Here is a 17,261-nt window from a genome sequence, read left to right as displayed (position 1 = left end):
CCTAATGGCACTGAAGTTATAAACATCACTGTAGTGGGGCTTCAACTCGCCCCAAACAATCGCACAGCTAAATGTGCCAGTTGCATCATGATTTACCCCCGAAGAAGGGCGATGAGCCCGAAATGCATTGGGTATTTTTTTAATAAAACGCTGCCTGATATGAATTAATGCTTCAGTCCTGTTCATTCATAAAGTCCGGATAGACATGGTTTGAACAGTAAAAAATCGGAAATGGCATGCACACTCAGCGCGAGGACTCGGATGAAAGTTTGAGAATAAGTATGACAAGCTTGGAAAGATTATGGAGTAAATGGATGAACATTGAATAAACAAAGGAGTAAATCATGATGCAACTGGCACATTTAGCTGTGCGATTGTTTGGGGCGAGTTGAAGCCCCACTACAGTGATGTTTATAACTTCAGTGCCATTAGGGCATGGCACTAATTCAATCAGCACGCAATCCTCAAACAAAAAAAAGAAGTATGAGAAATTGGGAACAATAGGTGTGCATCCGGCCCCCCCTACAGTGCATTTTTAAACATGAACAGAGAAACTTTTATGCCCCAGCACTGATGAAAATTCTATTAGGGAACTAAGAGGCAAGTTAATTGTAAAGGGTACCCATTATGTGGCCTAGGTTTTTTATTATAAATGAAACAATGTGCAAGGCTAACCAATCAAACACTAGAGTTTTTTTAATGGTGCGCATACTGAACTCACTTATATCAAGGTACGCTCATAAACAAAAAATGGAGGCTCAGTGAAATATAATATTTACCTAGGATTATACAATTGAGTTTTGCAGGGAAGCTGCGATTGATCCAAAATGTTTCACTTTCACTCTGTTATTCAGCTACTAGATGATTATCTCTTTCTGCCATCAAAGGTTAATGCTTTGCCCTTAATTCTTTTAGGTGGAGATTAGAGCATAGGTAAAACACAGGTTCCACATTTTATTGCTGGTGGATTTACATAGTGCAAAACTTACCCAAGGACATAGGAGCACTTCACATCAGACACAGACCTATATTTTTTGTCACAAATAAATTTGAAGGGAATTCACAGGATGCTGAGCCAAGTCCAGAGTTCGAACCTGGTTTACCATGTTACATGGTTGGCAGCTGCAGTCACTAGGCCACCTCACCTCCTATAAGACCGCGGCTCGTTTGGGCTCAAAGTTCCAAGAGATCTCTAGCTCATCTAGAACCCTGCATCAGGCTCAAGCCTTCAGTTGCTTGTCCACCTTTAGTTGTGGTGGGGCAATAGTGCTCAAATTATGCCACTATACAATCAATGAAAATGGGATCTCTTCCACCCAGCTTGTTCATGTGGGACAAACACACTGGAGTAAAAGTTAGTGTAACCATGCAGACCAAGCAGCCATTATCATTGAATGGGACAGCATGGCCACTGCCATTCCATGCTTGCTGGAATATCAAGGCTGTGGGGAATTGTTGATAATCCTTGATAGATGGAAGACCATCCTGGCATTAAGAAGGTAATAGCTTACTTTGAACCAGCTAAATGAGACTGCACATTCCATGGAGTAGTTAGACCGTAAAGACCCTATGCCAAAAAGAAGTGTTTAGAAACATTGAAGCATCAGAAGTATAAATATTTTGCACTAGGGAGTGGATGTGTCACTCATTGACTCTCTTAATTTTAATTAGCTCGGAGACAGCCGTTATCTACCCCATCAAAAACATGAGATATACAGGAAGACCACAGATCAGTTTTGCTTCGCTTGAGAGTTAGTCAATTCATTTTCAAGCGAATCTCTGGGGCAAAAGGAAAAATTACAGAAGCAATTGGACCCCAAATTACCCATTTCCCTTGTAATTCCTCATTTCTAAGGGGACCCTCAGAGAAATCTGAAATCTCCCCTGTAACACTACCTCTGCCAGAGTTACCGGTACTGTCTGTAAAGGTATTGCAGAGGATGCAAAGCTATTGAGAGGATTATGAGTCCCCTCCTAATAAAGACCTAACTATGATGAATTATGTAGTTTAGTAGTGAATGGAGGCTTGCACTCTACGCATGCAAGTCACAACAATATTTGAAAAACTATGGAGGAAAATCCCATTCTAAAGTAACCTTCTGTTCATCGGAAGGTCAGAAGTGGAATTGTGTTATATTTGGGAGGGAAAGAATTCCGAAGGATTGGACCACGTTTAATTAGGAAGATGCACTTAAATGAAGAGGAAGGTACAACATCTCAGGGTGAAGATAAACAACTGATATCATACTGAGAGGTATGCAACAGTACACAGAAATGCATAGGATGTGAACAATGTTGTAGGCCAACTAGAGCGAATGTTTTTAAGAACTGAGTAGGTGAGTTTGATTGAGGGTTGTCAAAGCAGGAGTTCCCTCTGATACACCGCTAACATCAACTTGTTTTGTTGTTTTTTTTTGTACAGGAAGCTCTGATAATGGCAAGCGTGGACCATCCTCATCTGGTTCGACTTCTGGGCGTCTGCCTGAGCCCCACCATTCAACTGGTCACCCAACTTATGCCTCATGGCTGCCTTCTGGATTACGTTCATGAGCACAAGGACAACATCGGCTCCCAGCTTCTGCTAAATTGGTGTGTCCAGATAGCCAAGGTAGGCCAGTTGATATTTTTTTAAACCCTCAACCGTTGTAAATATAGGAGTGTGGTTGATTTTGCTTGCATGGTGACATTACATTAAGGTGTGCCTTACCCGATAAATGAATCAATGCAGGCATGCCATAGGCCGTAGGGCATCTCTATATAGATCCTGTGCTTTGTCTAGGGCTTACATCACTTCCAGCCATCCTTAGTTATTTGTAGAGATCTGCCCTGCAACAATGCTAGGCCTGCTGTTCGACATATTGTGTGTTCCGAAAGGCATTACCATCTTGAAAAGGCTTGGGAGCCAAGACAGCTTTGTTAATATAGTGTGGCCAAAGGGATCTTGTGCATGTCTGAGATGCTCTGAGCAGGTCCAGTATTTCTAATGTACACACTGTAGCCACTAGGACCCATGAAAAACAGAGAATGTACTCAGATGGATGCTAAACAAGTACTTCCAAAAACTTTAATACCTTGGTGTAATTAAAAGCTTAAATCAAAGGTTTGCCATATTCCTACTTGAAATGTAAGAAATAGGAAGCTTGCCTTTCCCTCCCTTTCCATGAAGTCACCGTTCTGTATTTTGGATTGTGAACGATGAGGCTTCACATTCATATTTCGGCTGCCAGTCTAAGACAGAATAGTCACCATTGAGTCCCTCCACAGCAAATGTCACAGATATCTGCTGCTGGCACACGTCATCAGGTAGCACCCACTTACTTTGCTCAATTTGTCTAGTTGTCATTCCCCACTGTCCTATCCACAGTGCTCTTTGTGGCCCAGCATATCTATCTGTTGCACCCAATGATGTAGAGAAAGTCCTGCATTTTAGGTATGGCACTAGCCAACATGTTTTCATATCACTAAAATTATATTTCTGAAAGAGATAATTAATTATAGATTCCTTACCTTGTGAACTACCCCCAGGCATCAGACTGGATCCAGAGATTTTTTTCGTCAGCAGTATCCCTGCGAGTTGAAAGGTGGTGTTAGTCGGCTCCCCTGGAGTTCGTCATTGGCGTCATTGTCACCAGAATGATGTTGCAGCAACTATTTAGACGCCGCACTCGTGCGCTGACTTCAGTTCTTTCTTTTTCCACACCAGCCAGCGCAGATCCGTAGAGCGCGGAACCTCCAGTCACTTTTTGACTGACTTTTTTGATCGACTTTTGTCAACACCTTTTTGAGTCCTCGACTCTTGGTGCGCATAGGGATGCCCAGTTTCAGTGCTCCTGCCTACGGTTGATGTCGGTGACGGATCCGCACCGCAGGTGGCTGTTTTGTCTGGAAAACGACCACGACTCCAGGTCGTGTTCTGACTGCCAGACCATGAATCCGAAGTCTTCGTGGGAGTGGTCCCGAAAGCTTCTCGAGGCCCGGCAGTTGGCTCTGTGACGTTCAAGGGCCCGGCCGCTGAAGAGGTCGAGCGACCGGTCACGGAGCCACCACCACCATTCATCCTCAAAGTCTTCGAACTCCTTCAGTAAGTCTAATCACAAGAAGAAGTCAAAGAAGCATCGCCGCTCTTCGACTTTTCCCCGTCCGTTTACTGACGCGACGAGGGATGCGGGTGGTGCCCCTCCCGCTGCTCCGCGTGCGGAGCCTGAAGGGTTGAATCAGAGTTTCCCTCCCTTTCAGGGTCCCTGAGTGACCCCTGCCCAGCTTCAGAGTGTCTACAAAGCGATGCATGCCATCTTTGGGCAGCCTGACTCCGCTGGCGTGCCTTCGGGCCCTGCGGACTGGGCTGGGGTCACTAGGCCGTCGATGCCGGTGGTTTCAGCCCCAGCACCGCTGGGTCCCTTTGGATCCAGGCCTGGATCCAGATCGGTGCTGGTCGACCTCATAACACCTCCACCAGGCACCGATTTCACCGGCACCACATCCGCAGCCAACGCTGGTTGTGTCCCCAGCCGGCATCGACCACGGCCTCCACCCCGACGTAGACACGGAGCTGGACCGATGTCGACCGACGCCAGATCCGGCGCCGACGGGTACTTTTGTGCCCCTGTTCTAACCTGGTTCTTTCAGGCCTGATTGGCAACCATAGGAGGGGAGGAGGACTGGAAGGGGTCTGTAGACCCTTTGACTGACCACTTGGGTTATGAACCGGACAGGAGAGAGGAGCTGGGGGAAGCCAGTGGTCTGGATACCTCACCAGACCATGGCATGTTGTCTCCTCCTACACTGGGCTACGGAGGAGGGAGCATCTTATGCAGTGATATTGCGTAGGGCGGCTGAAGCTCTCAACCTCGAGCTACCTACGGTGCAGTCAGGACTAACCTCCTGACAGAGGTGCTTCAACCGGTAGCAAGCTCTTCGGAGCCCCTGCTGCTGTTTAATGAAGCCCTAAACGAACTCCTTTTGGGCACCTGGGCTAGGCCCAACACAGGGGCTCCTGTGGATAGGATAATTGCCCAATGCCACCGCCCGGCCACAGGCGACACTTCTTTCCTCTCCCAGCACCCCACCCCTGAGAGCTTGGTGGTTCAAGCCGCCACGTCAAAAGGGGCATTCCCTAACGCACCACATGATAAGGAATCCAAAACGCTGGACCACCTTGGGAACAAAATGTTTTCTTTCTCCAGCTTGGGACTGGAGTCAGTTAACACTGCATGTCTTTTTGGCCATTACACGTGTGGGATACGGTAGCGCAGGTGCAGCCCAAGTGCTCGGAGGAGGCCCGGCCGTGCTCTTCCTGTGCAGTCGCCGAGGGGAGAGACGCAGCCAAGTTTACCATCCGATGTGGGCTGGACACCGCTGACTCGCTAAGCAGGACGATTTCAACGTCGGTAGCCCTTCGACGCTATGCCTGGCTGAGGTAGACTGGCTTTTCGGGGATGTCCAAGCTACCCTCATGGACATGCCCTTTGATTGCCTTCACCTGTTCGGCGACAAAGCAGACAAAGTGCTGGAGCACTACGGCCTAGTACCTGGGCCTCTCCACTCGCCCTGCGCACTCTGCTTTTTGCCCCTTTTGTGGCTACAGAAGGGATACCCCGCCACTTTCTGCCCAGAGCCAAAGGCCGGTGCAAGCTGTTCAGCCACTGAGCGCTCGGGGACGTGGGGCCCAACGTCGTGGGTCTGGGGGCCAGCAAGCAGGCCAGACCACCACCGCCTCCTCTGCAGCAGCCTCCTAGTCCGACCTTTCAGGGCCACCAATCGCCAGTGGGTAGCAGGATTCGCCATCACGTCAGACAGGTGGGTTTTGCAATAGTCCAAAGGGGCTATGCCCTCCCCTCCGAGACTACCCCCCCTACCATGCCACCTCAGTACTACCGCATGTCGGAGGATCATCTGGCCCTTCTCCAACAGGAAGTTATGGCTCTCTTGGCCAAGGGAGCCATAGAGCTAATTCCTGTCCCATAAATAGGTCGTGGTTGCTATTCCCACTACTTTCTGGTGACCAAGAAGGACAAAAAACTGCATCCTATCTTGGATCGCAGGGATGTCAACCGCTTCCTGCGGAAGGAGAAGTTCAAAATGTTGACACTAGCTTAGGTCCTTTCTGCCCTCGACCCTGGAGAATGGATGGTGGCGTCTGACTTGCAGGAAGCCTATTTTCGCATCCCCGTCCTACTGGCCCATCAGCGCTACTTGCGGTTTAGGGTGGGCCACAAGCACTTTCAGTTTACCGTGCTCCCCATTGGACTTACCAGCGCCCCTCGGGTGTTCACAAAGGTGATGGCGGTAGTCGCAGCTTATCTGTGCATGTCAAGGGTTCCAGTCTTACCCTATCTCAACGACTGGCTGTTGAAGGCGGGCTTGCCCCAGGCTGTCGTCTCCCACCTCCAGACTACAATGGCCCTCCTGCATTCGCTGGGGTTTTCTATCAACATGAAAAAATGAAACACATGATTCCCTCTCAGAAGCTCCTCTTCAATGGAGCGGTTCTGGACACAACACTGTTTAGGGTCTATCCTCCCGAGCACCGAGTCCAGGATATTCAGGCTATGATTCCGATCTTTCAGCCTCTATCCTGGGTTTCGGTCAGGGTGACCCTGTGGTTACTGGGCCTGATGGCCTCCTGCATCCTGCTGGTGGATCATGCCTGATGGCATATGCGGGCTCTGCTGTGGCACATGAAGTTCCAGTGGGCACAGCATCAGGGGAACCTGTCCGATTGCGTCCAGATCTCGGAGGGCACTGCACACTAATTACAGTGGTGGCTAACGTACCGGGATTGGATCAACGGCAGATCCCTCTCGTTCCCCAACCAGAGTTCACAGTGGTGACCGATGCATCACTTCTCGAATGAGGCGGCCACATGGAGAGGCGGAGATCAGAGGCCTCCGGTCTCCAGCAGAGTGCGGGTTCCACATCTGGAGCTTCGGGCGATTCGTTTTGCACTCAAAGCATTCCTTCCCCCGTGTCAAGGGAAGAGTAGTACAGGTGTTCACGGACAACACCACAGCCATGTGGTACTGCAACAAACAGGGCGGGGTGGGGTCGTGGACCCTATGTCAAGAGGCTCTCCATCTCTGGACACGTCTGGAACATCAGGGCATGTCCCTGGTGGTTCAACACCTGGCGGGTTCTCTTAATGCCAGGGCAGACAAACTCAGCCGCAGGTGCATGATGGATCACGAATGGTGTCTTTAGTCGGAGGTGGCGCAAGGTCTCTTTCAGCAGTGGAGAGAGCCTTGGTTAGATCTACTCGTCACTGAAGAGAACGTGCAATGTCAGCAATTCTGCGCATTGTAATTTCAAAGGCAGCACTCGCTAGGTGACGCTTTTCATCATGAGTGGAGTTGCGGTCTTCTAGACACCTTTCTGCCTATACCACTTCTGCCCAGACTGCTGAAGAAGATCAAGCGCGACCAGGCCCAAGTCATCCTGGTGGCTCCGAAATTGGGCACGAAGAGTTTGGTATACCGAGCTGCTATACATGGCCATCGATCCTCAGATCTGACTACCTCTTCTGGAGGATCTTCTGTTGCAGCAGCAGGGGACGGTCCTCCACCTGAACCTGTTCAGTCTCCACATCCTTGCATGAAGATTGAGCGGCGACCGTTGACTTTCTTTGACCTTCCTCCCGAAGTCTGTGATGTTATCTTGTCAGCCAGGCGTCCCACCACTAAGACAGTATACGCCTGCAGATGGAACAAATTTGTGGCATGGTGCACAGCAAAGGCCGTGGATCCCCTGTCTGCCCCTCTTTCGGAGGTGCGCTTGTTCCTCCTTACTTTGGCCCAGCAGGGCTCTGCTCTGGGCACTCTAAACTGCTACCTCTCTGCCTTTTAGCCTTCCATAGGCTTCCTGATCAGCCTTCTCTTTTCAAGTCCCCTGTTGTGAATCGCTTCCTTAAAGGCATTACTCATCTTTTTCCTCCTGTTCCCTTCGTAATGCCCCATTGGGACTTGAATCAAGTTCTAACCTATCTTATGTGCGCTCCCTATGAGCCGCTTCAGAACTGTCCTCTTAGGTTTCTGACCTCAAAGACTGCTTTTCTGGTTGCCATCACCTCTGCTCGCAGGGTGAGTGAGCTCCAAGCTCTTTCTTCTAAACCTCCTTTTCTGGCTGTTCATCCGGACACGGTTGTCCTTCGAACTCGTCCATCCTTTCTTCACAAAGTGGTTACTTCCTTCTACATTGGTCAGACCATCACTTTGCCCACCTTCTTTCCACCTCCGGATCCTTCAAACGGACATTCTCTAGATGGGTCATTTTGTGAATTAAAGCTTGCTATTCTTTGGCAAAGATGGAGCCTCTTGTGGGGCTACTTGCCAATTCCACAAAGGCGACGGCGGCTACCACTGTTTTGGGACAGGGAGTCCTCCTCAACAACATCTGTCAGGCAGCGACGTGGGCATCTCTGCACACGTTCCCGAAGCACTACTGCCTGGACAGCCAAGCCCGGAGAGACGGCTTTTTTGGCTGTTCGGTTCTCCAAGACTTTCTGGTGTGAACTTGGTTCGCAGACCCACCTCCGGGGTTGGTATTGCTGGGGTATCTATTCACAAGGTAAGGAATCTATAACTAATTGTCTCTTTCAGATGAACAAGTTACTGACCTTCAGTAACAATATATCTGTAAGAGACATAGATTAGTTATAGATTCCTTAGCGCCCCACCCATCCTCCCCGTTCTGCGAACTGACTACTAGGGTTAAGGCTTTCCTTTCAGGGCTCTAGTTTTGCGCACCAGTGGTCAGTGTCTTGCATGGCTCTGCACTTCTGGCGTGGAAAGTCGTGTACAGAACTGACGTCAGCACTAGAGGGCGGCATCTAAATAGCTGCAGCGACGTCATTCCGGCGACCACGACGCCAACGATGAACCCGGGACCGACTGATGCCACCTTTCAACGCGCAGGGGTACCGCTGATGAAAAAATTCTCCGGATCCAGTCTGGCACCTGGGGGTAATTCACAAGGTAAGGAATCTATAACTAATCTATGTCACTTACAGACATATTGTTACAGAAGTTAAGTAACTTGTTCATTTAATATACTTGTAGGACTTTCTTCATCCATTAGCCTGTTGCTCTGCCATTCACATTGTGCTTAAAGTATACAATATGGTTCAATGGGTCAGTCACTTCAGCTATTGTCTACCTTCACTGTGAGTGACCATATTCTGCTAGTTCACAAGGAGTCCATACACACACAAAGTAGTTCCCTTGAGTGCCAGGGAGTACAAAGGCAATTTGTGTTTTTTTAGAGCTCAAAATATTTTTGTTATTTGCCAATGTTATTGTTTTTTTATGAGGGTGATGCCACAATAGCTCCCCTAACAATAAAGTTTTACCAAGAACAAGAAAAAATAAAACAAGCCTTGGCAAAGCCAAAGGGCTCCTAACTTACACCAGACCAACTAGATTTTGACTCTGCCAATATATTTTTTCCTTTTCATTGCTATATTTCACATCTTTACCGACTAGAGTATACTTAGAGGATACTTACTAAGCTGTATGTAGAGGTTTCTGTGACTAAGAAAATGGTCAATAGAATGTAGGTTGATAGATTTTAAAAAGTAGTGCCACCCTTCCAGATGTGTGAGCCTTTGACAACTGGCTTACAATGATGCTTATTTATATATATGTTCCTTGGGAGATCCAAAGATGTGTTTTATTGTTGCCTCCTTTATATTGGAAGCAATATATGTGTTAGGAAACATCTTAATAATATGCATTAACCTCTCTTTTGGCAAATTTACATGACTCTCCGATGGCCCAAACTTTTATTTATCTACATTGTGGGGCAACGGGGATGTTCATAGCAAGGCAAACTCACTAGCTGCTGATAGGTCCCAACCGGATATATTTAATGCATTATGCTGCCAGGCACCCTGTGACCCTATAGGTCCGCTCTTAGCTTACCAAACCACATTAGCACTTTACGACGAGATGAGTGGCCTTATATCTTGTTATCTTATCTAAGTTCATGCTGCTATTTCTGTATAAACTGATGAGTTGTGAAATAGGTTACGAATCGATTGACAATCTGTTTTTGCTGCCTGTAATCTGTTACTTTAGTTCATATTCTGAATTTTACATATTATATTTTGTCATCTATCGACCCTGAGTTTTAACATATTGTAATATATTGTGACATATTCTGAATTTTACATATTATATTTTGTCATCTATCGACACTGAGTTTTAACATATTGTAATATATTGTGACAAATTGTGTATCCGATGTTAGTGCACTGTGTCAGACGCAACACCTATATGACAACCTATTTCTTTTGTGCGTCTTGGGAACTGTTATTCTTACTTTTATGGTTTTAATTAAAAAACGAATAAAGGTTTAAATTGACAATTAGCCATAGCAATCTGGATCAGACTCATACAAGAGTTCCGAATGCAATCCAACCTGTTGACATTCACTGAACCACTTAAGTAAGACTCCCCAGCGTCCTCGTGGTCTAAAGAGATTCCTAGCGCCTTCTCTGACAAAGCGCTTAGTTGGTGCAATGCGGACACAGTGCCTCATTCAGCACAGTGGCGTAGGAAGGAGGGTGCCGTGAGTGCGAGCCGCCCCAGGTGTCATCACTGAGGGGGGTGACAAAATGGCAAAAATGTGTGTTTTAAAGACATATTTTCGCCATTTTGTCAAGCCGGGGGTGACAAGAAATTTTCCACACTGGGTACCACCTGACCTTGCTAGCCACTGAGAGTCCTCAAAGAGCATCTTGCTATGGCGTGGGCTGGTCTCATTAGCATAGACATTCCACCTCCGACAGGGAAGAGCAGGGGTGATGCTGAGAGGGTGCCTAGTCACAGCCTCCAAGCTCTCCTGGAATGGCTCCCAGACGGCAGGTTGCTCAGTGTTTAACAAGACATGATTATTTCATGTGGTACTAGAAGCCGGCATGGCCTTGAGATACTTTATCTCGCATGCACGTGCTAAGCAGTATGTAGCCTAATTAAATATTGATTTTAGAAGGGTACTCACTCGTGCTTCTAAATCTACAGTGTGTGCATGACCAAACTCGTTCTGATGTACTTAACTCACAATATTTAGATTCGCTTTTTTATTCCAGTCATAAGTAATGTTGAGGCAGCTAAACGACATTTAGTGCGGTATCTAAAACAAGTTATTTAGGGCTGCTTTTTTGGTAAGTGTTTTCTGCCTTTGCATGCTAATCAGGCAGAACCATGGAGGAACAGGGACTTCCGCGCGCGCGCGCGGCAGCCTCCGCTGAAAGGAAAGCCCCCGGGGCCCAATGAAAGTGTTTGATAAGCCTTATAAAGGAGCGCGTGGAGAGGGCAGTTTCACTGACTGAAGGCGCTCCCCAGTTGCTTTGGCAGGGTTGTTTTCTTCTTCCGGCATCGTCGACACACTAAATAATAAAAGGCTCATTCGGTCACGTGACATCTATATTACTCGCCATCTTCTCTATTACAGTAACAGGACTAGCAAAAACATTATTTTTTACTTAAAATGCAGTAAATAATAGGGACTTTTTTAATGCCGTCGTAACGTTAACAACTTTTCATGTTCCTCAGTAAAACCGAATCTTTAAAATTACTATGGACTTCCTCTGTGACACTTTATGAATTATGGAAAATCAGACCTTTTTTTATTTTATTTTATGTCGCTTTTATATAGGCAAACCTCAATGCATGGGTAGCAGAGTATTTAACAGGAGACAGCAAAGTACACAGAGCTAATTACAAATGTAGCGAGGATTAGTGTCAAAGAATAGAATTGTTTAAAAACAAACTATAATTGGAAAAGAACAAGTATCTTAAGAAACAGCAGTAAAGAATGGGATATTTAACAGTCCAGTTTTGGTGGAGTCTGAGTAGATGAGTGTGTAGAGCTGTGCGGAGGGATATGACGTTTGAATTGTGTCTGAGTGCTTTTGGGAGGCTGTTCCAAGTTCTGGGAGATTGACAGGAGAAGGCTTGGTTAATGGTTTTCGTTTTTTTCTTTTCGTGGTGCTGTCTAGAAGAAATATTGATTTGCATCTGGTGTTTTTCAGACAGCCTACGGTATTGAGTTTACTTCTTATGTAGGAGATCAGACTGAGGTGGTTTCACTACCAATTAGAAGGAAATTCTAGCCTCAAGTGGTAGCCATTCAAGGTCTCTTAAAATGGGCTCATTGCTGTCTGATTTGTTTGCTCCTTTGAAAGTTGTGCAGTACAGAGTAAGATGGATATGAGATGTGCCATTTAGCTTTTGTGTAGCCTACCTATTATATTGTAGCCACCGTAGAAGAATGCAATCAGAGATTGCACTACTGTTCTAAAATCTGCTGGAGGTTGGTGGTTTGAACTTCCTGATGCGGTAGAGTTGGCAGGAGACAGTTCAGTTGGCAGTATGACGAGCTGCATAGTTAGTTTCTGGTAAGTCCTGGAATTTTAGCCTAAGGGACCAACGTGGAGGGCAGGGTCAGACTGGGACAGAAAATAGGGCCCGGGCACCAAAATAAAAGTGGCCCCCATTAGTGAATCAGATAGCTAGAAAAGTTGCCTTGCAAATTGGAGCAGTTTTGAACTTGCAAAGACAGGCTGTATATGTGTTTTGCAATACACGGTAGGCTGCATGCATGTGTGCTTGCTGTAGGCAATGTTTCTAGCAGTATCAGACAAAGCATCATTCCAAATTAGCCTAACAGCCACCTAAAACAGTGATCTGTCAGACTGCCCTTCAGTCACTGCCAGGTTGCCCTACAGGCCAGTCAGTAGGGGATGGTCTAGAGTGGAGAATATGTGTAATTATAGGAGTAGGCGCTCTGTTTTAGATGTGTTTAGTTAGGAGAAAACATGTTCATCCAAATCATATTGTGGGATGTTATGAATCACACCTAACTCTTCTTAGATAAGATATATTGCAACCGCACAAACTCCAACCAAACAAGCAGATTCACCTGTAAAGTTTGAGCTCTATAATATTATACTAGTTTGTTGGAACCAGCAGTGTCTGTTTGGCTGAAGGCTCCCAACCAGGCAGAACTACAGCTCCCGTCAAGGGCAGGAGATTACACTCACTGTTTGACCCGTGCTCACCCTTGGGTAGCTTGGTTCTGAGCAGTCAGGCTCACTACAGAGGCAATATGTAAAGTAAAGGCATAGCAGTCACTCGCGATAAATACACTGAGCGTCACAAACGAGACTTCACACAGAATGTAAGTAAAGACGTTTATATTTAACACACATATTCAGTCATTATAACATAACCATCATATACTTTTTGGGCATAAAACGCATTCAGAAATATTACTAGCAGTACTAGGCCCACTCGTATTGTTATGATGTCCCTATTTTGCACACTGTGGACAATTTCTAATCTAAATCCCTCCCCCCAATTGAGAGAACACACTTATGCTGTGCACAATATCAAAATTATACACATACACAAAAATAGAACACTTTTTAGAAGCACCGCGAGCCGGAGTCATGCAGGAAAACTTTATTTCAGAAGGTATTTTGCTTTTGGCACCAATCACCATATAATGCAGCACCTCTGGCCAGTGTCGTGAATCACAGGTGGTTCACAGCATACCGGACACAGGTTTATTAATACATGTGTGTGCCCAAGCACAAGCCTGTGTTGGCACGTGGCACACACAGTCACGGGCACCATAGGTGTGGGTACTCAGAGCAGCCTACAATGGCACGCAGCCCATGAGTTTACTCACAATGGATACCACTGTGCACCCACTGGTCTGCAATGACAGATCGGCTTGTGTTTTAGAACATGGAATCAGCGCCACTTCCGAAATGGTTAGGAATGGCGCACGCGCTTTCACGCGGTAAGGATAGGTAGAGCACATGGCTTACCCAGGCCCTAGCACCTTCGGTGCAATGCATTCCACCCTGCTCAGAACAGTCGAACATTGCTGGACACCCTCACGGATGCGATTGTGCACGCCCAGCCCACGACAACACACCAGGCACCTTGCCGCCTGCCCTATGGAGGCAAGCACGCAGACACAGGCCTGCACCGGAAGGCTTGATCCGGAGGTTTCAACACCGGGGATACAGGTATATGCTCAACAGTCCGCGATTACCTATCCAAAATGCCATAGGTACCATAGCGCCTCCTTCCGTCTGCCACTGCAAACAGGACACATATCTGAAACAGCGTCAGGGCCAGTGCACACACCCCAGTCTGCAATGGCAGACCAGCCCATGTTCAGGAACAGCATGTCAGCACCTCTTCTTAATGTGTAGGAAGGCGCATTGACTTCCAAAAGGCCTTGACAGTGAGGACATTTGCAGGGCCCGGAGCCATTACAAAGAATCTGCAACACCCCTGGAGTATCCATAGGTAGAGCCAAACTCTAAGGCAAGAGAAGCCCCATTTGGAGGTTCCTTACTACCTGAGCAAGACACATCCATATGTGCCCGCCCAGCCTTCAGACTACCACCCCTCTGGGGCCTGTCAGGGCTTTCTAAGGGGACCCCCTCATGGTATGGGATGACCCGCTCAGGGTTAGCTGAGGCCTAAGCGATACCTACCTAGACAGGGGCGCAATGTCATGCCAGATCCAATATAAGGTTGAGGGCTATCTGGTGGGTGGCACACTCAGTGCTACGTTCCACTACTAGCCAGTGCTGTTCCCACCCCAGGTATGTGGTGTACCTGTTTACATGACACACGGAGGTATGGCAGCTAAACCCCATCGCATACGTTCCCCCAGCCCAATGTGGACGAGGCGGGTGCACGCACCTTCCCCCTGCCTGCTATGCAGGGAGTCCGAAAAGACTAGGAGGAAAAAGCAAATTGTTTCTGGGTATTTTCCCCTAAGGAGGCCATGTCCAACAGTTGCTGCTGTGTTCCTTACAAATCGTAGGTAACCAAGCAAAACATACTTGACCAATTTTCTTCAGATAAAAGTGCCTTTCTACCAGCCAGAGTGAATAAAAGTGCAGAAATATCTAATAATAGGTCCCCTGCCAGGTCTCCTTGTATCCACTTGTGCTCACATCATTTCTCTGTTGCTTCAGTTCTGTCAATAAGTGATATTTGTCAGATTTATTAAGAATCAAGACATTTGTGAGAAATGCGGCTCCATTATTCAATCGAAGATAAGTACTGGCAGAAATGGTGCAGTCTTCCAACTATATCATCCTTACTGGGCTGTCCTCTACATTTACGCCAACCTAAAGCTGTCAGTAGTCAATGCAGTGATAGCAGACTTAGTTATGCCAACTTACATATGTAGGGTTACTGCATGATTCCATGTCACTAGGATACATATTTTTCAGCTCAATGAGCCCAAAGCTTCCAAAATTCAGCCACCAAGTTCAAAGTGTGCTTGAAAAGAGAAGGGCCTTGCATGTCCCTTAAAATAGAAGTATTCTTTGGCTGATGTTAATAGCTAAGTTTAATTTCAACACATTGGGCTTGGTACACAAATGCCCCAAAAATCCACAACCTGTTCTTTGGAACTAAAACCATGGCCTGTGCCAATCTTGGACTCAATATATGCCAATCGCTTACTGTTGAACAACCCTGTCTGAAGATTCCTGGAAGAGGACAAGGATTTTGTTGTAAAGGCCCCACACTCTAGATTGAGATCCCCCTTGAAATTAACCCAGTCACTGCCCTTCTCTTTCAGGAAAACAAGGAACAAACATGTAATTTGACTTCCAGTTAAGAGTCATTTGGCCAACATTCCTCCCTTATTTTGACTTGATTGATCTTCAAGACCTTTTTGCTATTACTGAGCAAGTCATGTCTCACTCACTGACTGGTGGACTCAGTACTTTTATAAAGAACTCTAACCAAATATGGCCCTGGTTCTCATGGCAGCACTTGAACAAATAGAAAGAAAATCCTTGAAGAGATATTTGAAGCTTTTCATATCAGAGGTATGGGCTTGTAATCCACTTCAAATTAAGGCTGCCTTGAATATCAAATTGAAGCTCGCATTTAGACAAGAACTTGTAGCTGGGCACACAGAAATATGGGCCAGATGCATGAGAATCCGTATTTTGATTTCCTAATTGCGAATCCTTTCTATTTGCAATTACGAAATCACCATGCATGAAAGTGTGTTGAACACTTTTTGCGATTTCTTGGGGATTGCAAATGACCTACTTGATGGAAATTAATGAGATGTGTTCCAATTAAATCACAGAGATGGTGGCCTGCTGGGGTCAGCAGACCACCATGTCTGTGATTGCTTTTAAATAAAGCATTTTTCTTTAAATGCAGCCTGTTCTCCGTAAAGGAAAAGTTTTCTTTTCATTTTTTAAGAGTAGGCAGTGGTCGGCGGAACCACTGCCTGCTCTTAAAAAATGCTGTAAAAAACATTCCCTTTGGGACCTCTTCCTGTTTGCATATGGGTTACTACCTACTTAAAGTAGGTGGTAAAATGCGAATGCTTTGCGGCCGCATTTTGGTCACAAAACATTCCTACATACCGATGTGATTCGGTATTAGGAAGGAACGCCTTAAGCCCACCCCATCCTAATAGTGAATCGCAAACCCATTTTGCGATTCGGTAACAGGTTACCAAATCGCAAAACAGGGGTTGCTGCTTCTGAAAAGCATTTTTTGCGTTCGCAAACGGGCCAATTAATCGGCCTGCTTGCAAAGACAAAAATGCTTGATGCTTGTGCCCCTTTGTCTTTTAGTGCTGTGCAAATAGTGACTAGAGTGCTGTTAATCAGCCCTTGACATTTATTTGTCAGAGACAATCAATAGAGGCACCCAAAGGTTGCTCAACGAATCCTTTCCCTTCATGGCTGCCAGAGCTAAAGCCAAGATTTCCTAATACTATTTATGAAGGCCTTGATCAAGAGTGACCCAGAAAAAATCCTATTGTTTCCCCACCCTTAAATTACCATTACTAGGCATTCCAATATTCTGAGAATGCAAAAATAATGGGAAATATACGTTTTAAGGAAAAATGGCAAAATCTGTGTTTCTGCACTGATTTTTGAATGTTGTGCACTGGTGTATCACAGGCAGTGGGGTAACGCAAAATGATGCCAAACCCCCTGCAGAACGTGATGAAGAGCCCCCGAGTTTCCAATATATCAGAGATGTTCCTTGGCCTTGGGCTGAATGGGGCCCCCCTTGGAGGGTTGGGGGCCCCGTAGAGTGCTGGTGGTCCCTCTGCCCCACAGGGGCTGTAGGACCTTTGGAATTGATGCATCACTTGTGATGAGGGCCATACTTTCTTTTTCTGAGGCCACGAATCACGCTTTCCGCTGCATTGTTGGCACTTGTAGGCTGCCCATAGTGGTTTCAGTGACATCT

The 17,261-nt window shown here is 46.5% G+C and overlaps 1 protein-coding gene across 1 annotated transcript in view; it reads left to right on the top strand.

The window, feature by feature from the left end:
• Positions 1-17,261, top strand: part of ERBB4 (erb-b2 receptor tyrosine kinase 4) — a 1,576,940-nt gene that overhangs the window by 1,227,189 nt on the left and 332,490 nt on the right. Inside the window, exon 19 of the mRNA XM_078682001.1 lies at positions 2,423-2,608. Within this exon, the coding sequence (XP_078538127.1) occupies positions 2,423-2,608 (186 nt within the window). The remainder of the gene's footprint in view (positions 1-2,422; positions 2,609-17,261) is intronic.

The sequence above is a fragment of the Lissotriton helveticus genome, chromosome 3_1 (assembly GCF_964261635.1).
Source record: "Lissotriton helveticus chromosome 3_1, aLisHel1.1, whole genome shotgun sequence".
Taxonomy (NCBI): domain Eukaryota; kingdom Metazoa; phylum Chordata; class Amphibia; order Caudata; family Salamandridae; genus Lissotriton; species Lissotriton helveticus.
This window is presented reverse-complemented; position numbering and strand designations above follow the sequence as displayed.